Raw genomic sequence first — 12,950 nt, forward strand, 5'->3', positions numbered from 1 at the left:
GTAGGCAGTGTGGTAAATGGGTAACATGGCACATCACTGGTTTTGGCCAAAGAGAGATAGGTAGCCAAATTTGTAGAATTTTGAAGAAGAAAAATGAAGTGGTCTGAATTGAAGTTTTAAAAGGATCACTCCGGCTACAGAATGGAAAATATTCTTCTCTTTGGGAGGCAAAATGAAAACAAGGAGGCCAGAAAGGAGGATGTTTGCTCATAACCCAAGAGAAAGAAGGGGGTTAGATCAGGTGGCAGTGGGGAGGGCAAAGTGTGTCAACTCTGGATACACAGAGATGGCGGCTTAAGCCAGTATGCATGAGTAAGAAGAGATAGGAGAAAGAGATTGGAATCTGCCAGGCCTGCGTTGCTCAGGAGCATCCAGCTATGAACCAGGAGGTTGAGGTTTGATTCCCGATCAGGACACGTACCTGGGTTGCAGGCTTGATCCTCAGTAGTGGGCATGTAGGAGGCAGCCAATTGATAAATCTCTCTTATCACTGATGTCTCTCTCCCTCTCCTTCCTCTCTGAAATTAAAAACTATACCTATAATAATAAAAGCATAATATGCTAATTAAACTGGACGTCCTTCCGGACAAAGCCGGGGCTGCAAGGGAAGCCCGGGTCCCGGGTGTCAGAGGGAAGCCAGTGCCAGCAGCCAGGGGAAGGAAGGCCTACTCTTGCAGGAAATTCATGCATCAGGCCTCTAGTATGTATATAAAATACATTTTAAGATATTGGATTCTGGATAGATTTTGAAAGCAGAACTGATAGGGTTTGATTTGTTAGCATATTAGATGTGGAGTATGAAATCAAGAGTCAAAAAGGGTGTCAGGACTTTTGGTTTTCTTACACATTAATTGAGTATATGTAAATTTATATAATTATTTTGTAGAACAGGTTGGCATCTCTAGCAAAGCTGAAGATGCACATGCCATATTTCCCAATAATTTCACTTTCATATTTTTACCCTAGAGAAACTTTTGCTCACGTGCATCAGAAGACATGAGCAAAATGTTCACAGCAGCATTGTGTATGAGTGTAAAATACCTGAAAAAAAGTAAAATGAATTCATAATCTGTGGCATATTCATATTATGGAATAGCATACTACTGCTAGGGTAAATAAATTTTAGCTGTGAGCATCACAAACTTAGAAAATCACCAACAATGTTGAGCAAAATATACAAGCTGCTAAAATATAGAAAGATACTACTTATAGAACATTTTTTAAAATTTACAAGCTAAATAATAGGTTTAAGAACATACATGATAAAAGTAAAGAATGATGGAGGAAACATTCAGAATCTAGGAAGAAGATTGAGAGATTTATTTAGGAATTAGTAATATTTTATTTCTTGGTTAGGTGCCAAACACACAAATATTTATTTTATGATATGGTTTTACCTACTGTATATGCTTTATATATGTACGTATAATCCATTTGTGTGATTTGCTACATACAAATATATGTATGTATTTGCTTAAATACACTGAAGATGAAAGTTTATGATAATTGCATGAGATGAGAATAAGCAGGTCATCTGATGCTTAGAGCTCTGGAATATTAATTCAATTTTGAGGCTCTGAACAGAATCCTGAATAGTTGGCCATCATCATATTAGCCTTGAAACTATATTTTAGGATATCTCAAAAATATCCCACAATCCTAGAGCCATGGAAAGTGTGACTGCTTGGGCTCCAAAGAATATAGCTCCTGGGTCATCGGTTTTAACAACAAAACAAAACAAAACAAAACAAAACAAAACAAAACAAAACAAAACACTTTTTTAAACAGTAATTTCATTCACCAAGCCTTCTATTAAGGATCTGGGAACATGTATCTAAGGATGTTGTATGGAAACTCACTCCTTTTTGACATGGGGCCTTTTCAAAAACTAAAACACGCTTTTCTCCATCCAGAATGTGTTATTTTTTAAAGTTAAATCTTATAGAGTTAGGAAAGTGCTTTCATAACCTACTCAGCATCCCTCAGTATCTTAAGTCTTTGCCCAATCTCAACCTTTTCCTGTGATTTAAGACCAGACAGGGCATTTTAGGAAGATGTGTGTGTGCCTCTCTCTAGTGAGACAGTTGGAGTGAGATAGTGAGAAAAGTCACTCTTCTATTTCTACCTATGAAATCTCAGGCAAATCACAGCTTCAAAAATTGTGGCTATTGGGAACACAATACTACTCTAATGAAGGAGCAGACATTCCCATAAATCCTGGCCCGGTCTCCAGTTACACTGCAGAGTCCTGAAGATCTATGATGCAGCTTTGAGAGCAAGGCACCTAAGGAAGTAAGAAAAAAAGAAAAAGCACATTTGCCTAAACTGGTGGTGAATGGGTGATAGATGCCTAATTAACAACCAAGGAAATCACATACAGAAAAGAAAAGTATGCATTTTAAAGTGCCATGTAAATGTAGTTCGTTTTCATTGGTGGTCCCATCCTCATAGGTCATGAGGAACATTTTTCTGAGGCTGTGTTGGGGGAGCGTAGTAAGTGCATGCTAATGAACTGTGAAAGAGGCATGTATATTTAGAGCAGCCCCTGAATGGCAAACACAAATATCTGTTCTTTCTCACAGCAAATGCGTTTACTTTTGTAAGCCACCTGAGAATTTGGTTCACCTTTAGATGCAAGAATTCCAAATTGAATCAGGCCCACCAAATTCACCTTGACAGGAGCAAAAGATACCCACCAACTCCAGGTCTGCTTTCTATCCCAACTTCTCAAGGAGAGTGTGTTCTTGAGAAACACTAGTTATGTCCCAGAATGGAATCTGGGGACTCAGCCTAGAATGGAATGCAATATGTTTCTCACTGTGCTGGGTACTTTTCTGATTTATTTGATATTGATTCAAATCCCAAAATACTAGGCTCAAAGAAGAGAAGATGTGAGAAAAGGAGGCAACGTGGGAACTGAGATGCTACCGGATTTGCATTGTGCACGAATCACAGCTGTTTAGAACCAGCAGGAAACCTAGAGCTAGCTGAAGGCAAGCTTGACATTTGAGAATATGTATTAAAATTTTTGAACACACAAGTGCTTTCTAGTTTCTTTTTGTAACTTATTTCCTACATAATTGCTTTAAGTCATAGAATATGTTCAGTATGATATCATCCATTCGAACTTTTTGAGACCTGGTTTTGGCTTAAGTAGCTCATATGTGCCACCTAAAAGGAAAAAAAATTACCATTTTTGAGTAGGCTTATTTTTATATTAATTTGGGGAATATTGTCATTTTTATGAGATTGTCTTCCTATTCAGACATATCTCATCATTCATAGGTCTTTTTTCATGTTGCTCCAAAAGTTTATTTTTTCTTAATAATAATAAAAATAATGATAGAAAATTCTTATTAGTGTTATTAGATGTTAGGTATTATAGTAAACATATACTGCATGGGGCAAAAGTAGGTTTATGATTGTGAGTACATGAAGCACAGTTTATTCTTGTATTATTATCTATTAGTTATTGTATTATTTTTCATATGAAAAACTGTAAACCTACTTTTGCCCCACCTTGAACTATATTATTTAATCACTTAATATTTAAATTATGGATATACTTTGTTGGAATTCCCATCAGTATTTTATATTTTTTGTTGCTTTTGTAAATGGCTATTTCTTGCAGGTGTATAGAAATACATTTGCTTTTGAATACTGGTTTTCTGTAAATAATGGCAGTTTCTTCTTTCCCAAATCTATACCTTTTATGATTGTTTTCCTTGAGTCCACTTCACTAGCAAGCTTATCCAGAACATTCTGAAATGGTAGTAGTTTTGACATTCAGCTTGTCTCTGAATTTAAAGAGGTATTTAATGTTTCAGCATTAACAGTGATATTTCTTAATTTCTTTGATCTCTTTATGAGGTTAATTATATTCCCATCAATAAGTAATTTGTTAAGAAAATGTATTATCTTTTCTGTAGCTTTAAAAATAATTCACATGATTTTTTTTCAATTGGTTCATGTAGTGAATTATATTAATATATTTTTTTAATGTTGAATCACCTTGTATTCTTTGGGTAAACCCACCTGAATCACGATGTATTAACTTTTAAAAATTATTTTTGCTGACTTAAAAAAAATCTATATTTATGAGTGAGATTAACCTGTCATTTCACTTTCTCATACTGACCTTGTCTTGTTTTGGTATTGAGGTTATACTCACTTCATAAAATGAGTTGGAATTTTAAAATTCTGCCACCTCTCAGAATTTCAGATAGGGGAACATGACAAAGGTCTCTTCTACCTCTGGATCCCTGAGTTATTTCCAAAACCTTTCACACTTTTCACTCAAAATGTGATAGGACTAGCAAAGCCAGGGTCCTGAGTCAGAGGCTGTAAGTATCTAGCCCTCTTTTATCAGCCAACTCCTCTGTCTTCCTTTGGGTTCCATAAGTTGGAAAAAAGTATTGCCACTAGAACAATAAGAAATTAAACCTCTCTCACCACCAAGCTGAATTATCCCCTTATCCTAATTGCTTCTCTTGGAGAAAACTTCAGTCCATATCCAGTGAATCAGAAACCTAGATATCTTCTGGAGGTGTGGGTGGGAAGATAGAGTTTGACTAAGTATTTTCCAAGAAACTTTGTTCCATACACAGACATGGCTTTTGAATATGATAATTAAGACTGTATCCTTTTGTTTCTGGGTACTTCTGTAATGACACCTATATCTACTTGTTCAAATGAGTGTGGGCCATGGTAACAAACAGTGAGAATAAAACCAGACTAGTTAATAGTTCACAGTATCAGCTCATCAACAAAGCAAACAGCCTTTGTAGTTCTTTCAGAAGATAAATTAAAATAATATGATTATTCAATTAATGTTATTTAAAACAATATTATTAGATTAACATTTATTATTTGTCACCATTTTGAAGGAAGAAAAGATTATAGCTTACTTTTTCTTTTAATTTGAATAATTTGAAATAATATATGCAACCCTGTGTCATAGCAGTGTTATTTACAATAGACAAGATTTGGAAGCAGCCCAAGTGCCCATCAATAGATGAGCAGATTAAAAAAAAAAAGCTGTGGGACATTTACACAATGGAATACTACTCAGCCATAAACATGGAGGAAATCTTACCCTTTATGACAGCATGGATGGACCTGGACAGTATTATGCTGAGTGAAATAAGCCAGTAAGAGAAAGACAAGTACTATATGATTTCACTAAATGTGGAATCTAATGAACACAATAAACTAACAAACAAAATAGAAACAGACTCATAGATACAGATAATAGACTGACAGCTGTCAGAGGGAGGGGGCGTTGGGGGCTGGGTAAGAAGGGTGAAGGGATTAAGCAAAGAAAGAAACTCATGGCCACAGACAACAGTATGGTGATTGCCAGAGGGAAGGCAATGGGGAGAGTGGCTCAGAGAGTTGGAGCATTATCCTGTGCACTGAAAGGTTGCCAGGTTCAGTTCCCCAGGAGGGCACATGCCTGAGCTTCAGGCAGGTTTGGGTGCAAGTGGAGGGCAGCCAATGCATTACTTTATTTTTTTTAGAGTTCAACATAGTTTATCTGCAGTTCACAAAGATAGGTCAAAATAGAACATTCTGTGCATTTAAACGAATGCAGCAAGACCCAGGGGGGAGAGCAGGGAATTTCATCAGCTCACGGTCAAGCACAGATTAGAATCTGACCAGTGCCACTGAGGCAAGCTGTACCAGGAAGCAACAGCGTGTCCCTGGGTAATGATGTTCCTTACATTTCTGTCTTGGGTCATACAGCTCTTCCCTGAAATGTTTGCCTTCCACTCCTAGGAAAGTCAGTGGACTTTCTATCTTTATCCTGTTCTTTCCTCCTCAGGGAATGCAATTCTTGGATTCTTGGGATCCCCTCCTGCACTCTACTCATTAAAATTCTACCAAGGATTTTAATTAAAATGCCTTATCTAAGAAGCCTACCACTTCTTTATATAAGCATAGATATCTTATTCATATTACAGTGTGAGTACTTACATTCTGCCTTGCATTCTCAAAATGGTAAAAAAAAAAAAAAAAAAAAAAAAAAAAAAAAGGCTTTCAAGAGAAACCTACCAGAAATCAGTGTTAAAATAGAAGTGGGAGTAGAGAAGAGGAGATTCAGGGTTTCGCATTCCACATGCCTGATAGAGATTCTGACATTCCCCTTTGAGGTCCGGACCATCTCTCCACCCAGCCACTGTGTCTTATGAAATACTAGAGGCCTGGTGCACGAAATTTGTGCACGAGGGGGGGGGTGTCCCTCAGCCCAGCCTGCACCCTCTCCAATCTGGGACGCCTCAAGGGATGTCCAACTGCCTGTTTAGGCCCGATTCCACTGGGATTGGGCCTAAACGGGCAGTCGGACATCCCTCTCACAATCCAGGACTGCTGGCTCCCAACTGCTCGCCTGCCTGCCTTCCTGATTGCCCCTAACCGCTTCTGCCTGCCAGCCTGATCACCCCCTAACCACTCCCCTGCCAGCCTGATTGATGCCTAACTTCTCCCCTTGCCAGCCTGTTTGCCCCTAACTGCCCTCCCCTGCAGGCCTGGTCCCCCCCAACTGCCATCCCCTGCAGGCCTGGTACCCCCCAACTGCTTTCCCCTGCAGGCCTGGGTCCCCCCCAACTGCCCTTCCCTGCAGACCCAGTTACCCCCAACTTCCCTCCTCTGCTGGCCCGGTCACCCCTAACTGCCCTACCCAGCAGGCTTGATCACCCAAAACTGCCCCCCCTTGCAGGCCTGGTTTCTCCCAACTGCCCTCCCCTGCTGGCCATCTTGTGGTGGCCATCTTGTGTCCACATAGGGGCAGGATCTTTGACCACATGGGGGCAGCCATCTTGTGTGTTGGAGTGATGGTCAATCTGCATATTACTCTTTTATTAGATAGGATAGAGGCCTGGTGCACGGGTGGGGGCCAGTTGGTTTGCCCTGAAGGGTGTCCCGGATCAGGGTGGGGGTTCCCTTGGGGTGTGGGGCTGCCTGGGCCAGGGGCCTGTGGTGGTATGCAGGCCGGCCATGCCCCCTGGCGATCCAAGCGGAGGCCCTGGTATCTGGGATTTATTTATTTTCTACAATTGAAACTTTGTAGCCTGGAGTGGAGCCAAGCCTTCTGCTCACTCTGTGGCGGCAGCCATTTCTGTTGGGATTTATGTATCTTCTATAATTGAAACTTCGTAGCCTTAAGCAGAGGCCAAAGCAGGCCATGGCTGCAGAAGCTTGGCTTCCTCCTTCGCCATGGGCAACCCTGGCCTCCTGCTCTTTCCAGCTCCGTGGCTGCCACCATTTCTATTGGGATTTATTTTATCTTCTATAATTGAAACTTTGTAGCATTGAGTGGAGGCCTGGGCCAGCAAGGGCAGGTGGAAAGCTTGGCTTCCTCCATTGCCAGGGAAACCCAAGCCTCCCTCCTGCTCTCTGTGGCTGCAGCCATCTTGGTTGGGTTTATTTGCATACTTGCTCCTGATTGGTTGGTGGGCGTGGCTGGTGGGTGTAGTGGAGGTACGGTCAATTTGCATATTACTTTTTTATTAGATATGATTTAGTTGGAGTGTATTGTACAGTTAAAACTATGGAGCCTGACAAAAAGTTGAGAATGAGTAATGAGATTATTCCAACACTATTTACAGAGGCCTACTATGTGCAAAACAAATACCTGCAGATTTTTTTCAGAGGCTACAAATATCCTGTAAACTCTTGCCATATTTACTCATATTGCAAAGTAAAATTAGAACAAGGAACTAGGTTTGGAGTGTCAGAAAACAGCAAGAACAGATGTTGAGCAAGAGGAGGATTTGGGGGGAATATCCTTATACTTAGTTTTCTCATTAGCCATTTATCATTTGTTTGTTTTTTAGATCTTTTGGCTAATAAAGAAAAATAATTACAACATAGTGGGTAATACCATTTAATTTATACGGACTCACTGTTACAATCAGATTTTCATAGTTTAGAGTCAATTCTCCTCTATGTAACACTGACTGAGCTCTTACCTGTGCCCTGACCAATGATGGAACCTACAACCTTGGCATATGGGGATGACACTTTAACCAACTGAGCTACCCAGCCAGGGCAGAAAATGCTCTCAAGAAAAGAGATTTTAGTTAATCCAGCAAACTGGGTTCATGGCAACTTATTTATCTCCTTGTGATTTAATGCATTAATAAGGAAGCACATATATTATTATATTCACACCACTAGGATAATTTAAATATGCTATAATATATTTTAATGTCAGTAGAATCCTTTGTATTCCTTTTTAATTTATTTATTTATACATTTTATTTTGAGAAAGCCATAGTTTCACCAAACTAAAAGAGGTGCCCATGATTAAAAATGTTTGAGACCTTGGGCTATATGGATGTTTCTCAAGGCATTTTACAGCCAAAATGATCTTTAGTGGATTAAATAATGAAAACCATTTCTTCTTCTCTGGCAGAATGTTAGGTCAAAATGATATGAATCTCTTTTTTATGAAAGTCTAAGGGTTACTTCCACATAGCATTATCCAAGTTAATTGTAAAGGATTCTACAACTAAAGAGTTATTAAGTAAAAGTAATGTGATTAGGATTTGCTGAGGATGATAGTATTTTCCTAAGCCATCTGGCTGCCATGCAATTGCTTGGCAATGTTGTGTATGTGCTCCTGAAAACATCTGGAATTTTACAGTTTTTTAAGGAAAACACTGTTTTCAGTGCTGCAAAATTCTTGTCTTGAGTTGTTCATAGTTTTTACTTGCTGCTGTTCTAATTACATATATAGAATTACTCTTGGATGTAATCTGTGTATCATTTTGGTAATTTATATTTTGTAATTACTGCATTGTAAGCATTTGATGATTTTGTTCCTTGTCCACTCTTTTGTTACTGGTAAGCTCATTATCCACTAGATATAAGAGCATTTGGTGGTACATGGACCTCAGTGTCCTTTGCCCGTTGTAAAATGTCTCTGAAAAATTTTTAGAATCAGAGAATTAATTACTTATATTCCTTTCTGTGTATCCTTTCTACTCTGTTCTATTCTTTCTAGTTTATTTTGTGGAGTTTTCTTTTTCTAATCTAGTCATAAGGAACAGGATAATAAAGCAGAAGTTTAAGCCAAGACTCTGATATAATAAATGTCAGAAACAAACTGACTTGAGGAACAAAAATTTCAAAGTAGTTTCAGAAGCTAATTGTAGGATGCTTTTAGCCTCACCCAACTCGAACAGTGAAAGGGTCAGGTTGATAGTTGGATAAGGATTTGTGAGGCAGGTTTCTTTAATGGGCTCTCTGGTATTGGGAAAGATGTAGACATGTTTCTCTCTTCATCTCAAATCAAGAGAAGAGAGCTTCACCAGAACTGTAGAGGAGCTAGATAGAAGTCAAGTAGATTTTGGGAAATGAGTCCAGTTCTTACATGAGAAATATAGTTAGATGGTCACAGAAGAGCCAAAGTAGACTCCAGCCTTTCCTCAAGTATCTAATGGAAACATTTGCCTCACAAGTGTTTCATGCGAACCAAATATGTCCCTCCCATATTTGGAAGGTGATAGTACCTCAGCAGACAGAAGCTGGAAAGGTACCAACAAATTTCCCAGAGGCTGTGGACATTGAAAAGGAACCATCGTTCTAGGTGCCCATACCAAGGTGGTAAAAGTCTCTAGCCATTGTCCTTGGCAAGAAGTCCCTGAAGAGCCCCTGGATGTGCTCACAGAAGAATGAGCTCTAAACGCCCAACAGTGGAGAAACTTTGCTGCCCCTCTTAGCCCTCTTCTCTCCTTTCTCCTGCTCAGAAGGCAATGTAGCCATTTGGGGAAGGGTAAAGAAACATCAACCATGCCCCACCCCCCACACCATTTCTGGGCTCTCCAACAAACCCAATGTTGGAAAGAAATTTTTCCTTTGTTTTAAGATTGATGTGTATTTATGTGATCAGACCTTCTAATGTCTGAGTTCAGACTTTGACAACTTAATGTGATCACACAATTTTGTATTATCTTAGAACTAGTAGCCCTGCACATGAATCTGTGCACCAGTAGGTTGCTGCTGCCCTCCTGTAGCTCTCCACCCACTGCCCCACCCTCCTGTAGTCCCCCCGCATCCCCATTCCCCCACACCATAGCTTGCTGTCCTGCCCCCTCCTGTAGTTCCCCACCCCTACTCCCCCTCCCCCCCATAGCTTGCTGTCCTGCCCCCTCCTGTAGCTTTCCACCGCCTGCTTGTAGTTCGCTGCCCCACCCTCCTGCAGATCTGTGATCTGGTCGTTACCCGGTCAGTCGTTATGCCTCATGGTGTGACGGATAATTAGCATATTCCTATTTTATTATGTAGGATGATCCCAAAAATCTTGATACTACCTGAAATTTTTATCCTGGTACAAAAGATAAGATGTCCCCATTGAATATATTTTTAAAGTAGGAGACAAAATAAATTTGCTTTGTGATAACACCTCATGAGTTTATATGTTTACTAATTTTATAACTTCAATAGAAAATCTGTTGCAATTGAAATAATGCAGTCTTACAATATATGTTGAAGGAATTCTCTCAAAGTTAATTGGTGCAGTTTAACTGTTAATATATTTTTCAATCAAATGTCAGACAGAAAGAGCAGTTGCTTATGTACGACTATTTCCTGAAATATCCAGATAGTTTGAGTAATTGACTCAAACATTAATTTCTGTGACTTTTGTTTACTTTCTTATAAGCTCTTTTAACTGTATATTTTGCTTCATATTTCTGTTTTTGATAGATTCTTTGCAACCTTTCTTGAAATGTTGGAACAGTTTTCGTGCAAATATTTTTCTTCTTCTTGAAGGTTTATATGGAAGCCAAGTGATTCTAAGATTATAAATTTCATTAGTTTGTTTTGGCAGATTGTTTTATCTTAAACACTACTATTCTCTTAGGCTCATTTTAAATTCATAACAACTAAGCAATGTGTGCTAAAAGACACTGATCATTAGAGGATGTGTTTAAAAGAATTTGTTTCAATTAAAAATATTCAATAAAAACATACATAATTTTTACATTTGACTTAATAGATGTTTAAACATGTCTCATCTGTTTCACTTCTGTATTCCCAGATTAAATTGCAACTTCACAAAGTTGTGTAATGGCCAGAAGATGACTTGCTATACTCTGTAAATCCCACAGGCTGAAAAGAAAATGTTTGCTATCTTTGGAGAAATGTGCCACAAAATCCATTGTATAATATTCTTCAACATTTTACGAATTGCTTCAGTTTCCCAACCTTACTCATTTTTTTCACAGGCCTATTTTGATTTTGTTTGCTTGTTTTCTAGGTGAACCTGACCTTCATAAGAACTCAGAAGGTCAAGTAAATGCTGAAGAAAAACGTGCTGATACACATTCATAGGTTTGAAATACAATAATGGCTTCTGTCATTTTAAACATGAGAGGTAAGTATTATTTTTAGATAAGAAACCTAATTTCTGTAGTGAATGATTTGTAGAATGTCACTAGAGACAAAGTTATTTTATTTAAATGGCCTCCTGGATTCTTTTTAGAAAAATTTCTGTTTTCTATCTTCTGAGGCAATATCTTAAATATTTACCTTTTCAAAGAGTTCTTAATTTGCTTTTCAATATAAATTATACTTACTGAGACATTTTAGCCCTTCAAAAATAATAGGCTATAGTCAATGGGGGGGTTTAATCCTGATTTCTTTTTCTACTTCATGTAGAAAATGTAAATGTTCACAACAAGTGGTAATAACAAAGCAAGTACATATTATGAAGGAAACATCAGCTAAAATCCATGGGCATGTGCCTCAATGGATCTCTTAAAAACTCAGCTTCTAGGGCTTGCCTTCAATCTACCAAATTGTTAGGTCTGGGAGTGATGCCTTAGAAGTCTGAATTTTTAATAAACCCACCTATTGATATTTCTGTACACTAAAGTTGAGAACCACTGTGTTGGGACTTCAAAGGAGGTGCAGGTAGTTAGAAGGGAGGGATGTATATTTATAGTGGAGATGCCTTCGTGTCTCCTTAAATAAGTAAAAACCTAAGCTCAAGTCTTATAATTCATCCTGCTGTCGGGGTGATGGTGGGGGTAAGAAATGCTGAGAGTTTGAGATGTTATCATAGCTTCTCAAATGTTGCTGAAGATACGAAAGAGTTAGAATGTGATTAGTTTTTAAGATGATTAATTTCTCAGTATTCTGCACTTGGTTATAAAATTGATTGATAATAATAGTTTCATTAATAGCAACTTTCAAGTGTAAGGCACTGTGGGGCATATCTTACACATATTAGCTCACTCAACAATTCCAGAGTTAGTGATTGTGATTCCTATTTTACGTACGAAGGTTGGGTAGAAATCAAGCCACAAAGTGGCTGTTCAGCAACTAAAACCCATCTTTATATTCAACCATTTTAATAGATTGTCCTATATTAGCTACAGCAACATCTCTCCTTTCCCTTCATTCAAACTATAAATGTATTACCTTTAGAGCTCACAGCTGTTTTAGGAGAGTCCTTGGGTTCTGATGATACAGGAGCCCTCAAAGTATATTTTAGGGAAAACTAATCCAATGTAGTATTTATAGATGTTTAAGTACAAAAGGTTTTGTTGTCAAATAAATGCCATTAGAAAACTGATGAAACAAAATTAAGCAAGATCCTACCGAATGACTCCAAGCTAGTATATACTTTATGGCTTTAAAAAATGTTTAAGATCAGCCTTCTCTATGCACTTATGATATCAAGCTGGATATTTATGAATATTTTCCAAAAGTTACATGTCAGAAACACAGGTTTCAAGTATGTTTGTTAAAATGACGAGTATGAAAATGTCTAAGGCAAAAAAGAAAAAGAAAATTATGTGTAAGATGCTGGCATCTCATCAGTAAAAGATTTTGATGGGATTTCTTTGGCCATTAATGAAGTCCCCCCCCCCTCTTTTTTTTTTAAACAAAAAAAAACCCCAAAGCTGGAAAAGTTTGAGACCCACTCAAACTAAACAGCA

The 12,950-nt window shown here is 38.3% G+C and overlaps 1 protein-coding gene across 3 annotated transcripts in view; it reads left to right on the forward strand.

Annotated features, from left to right (window-relative positions):
- Positions 1-12,950, forward strand: part of PDE1A (phosphodiesterase 1A) — a 368,837-nt gene that overhangs the window by 352,380 nt on the left and 3,507 nt on the right. For all 3 annotated transcript variants that reach the window (XM_080668895.1, XM_080668896.1, XM_080668897.1), the window contains one exon: positions 11,264-11,380. In XM_080668895.1, coding sequence (XP_080525021.1) covers positions 11,264-11,337 — 74 coding nt within the window. In that variant the 3' untranslated portion in view covers positions 11,338-11,380. The remainder of the gene's footprint in view (positions 1-11,263; positions 11,381-12,950) is intronic.

The sequence above is a fragment of the Plecotus auritus genome (assembly GCF_963455305.1).
Source record: "Plecotus auritus genome assembly, chromosome: 5".
Lineage (NCBI taxonomy): Eukaryota > Metazoa > Chordata > Mammalia > Chiroptera > Vespertilionidae > Plecotus > Plecotus auritus.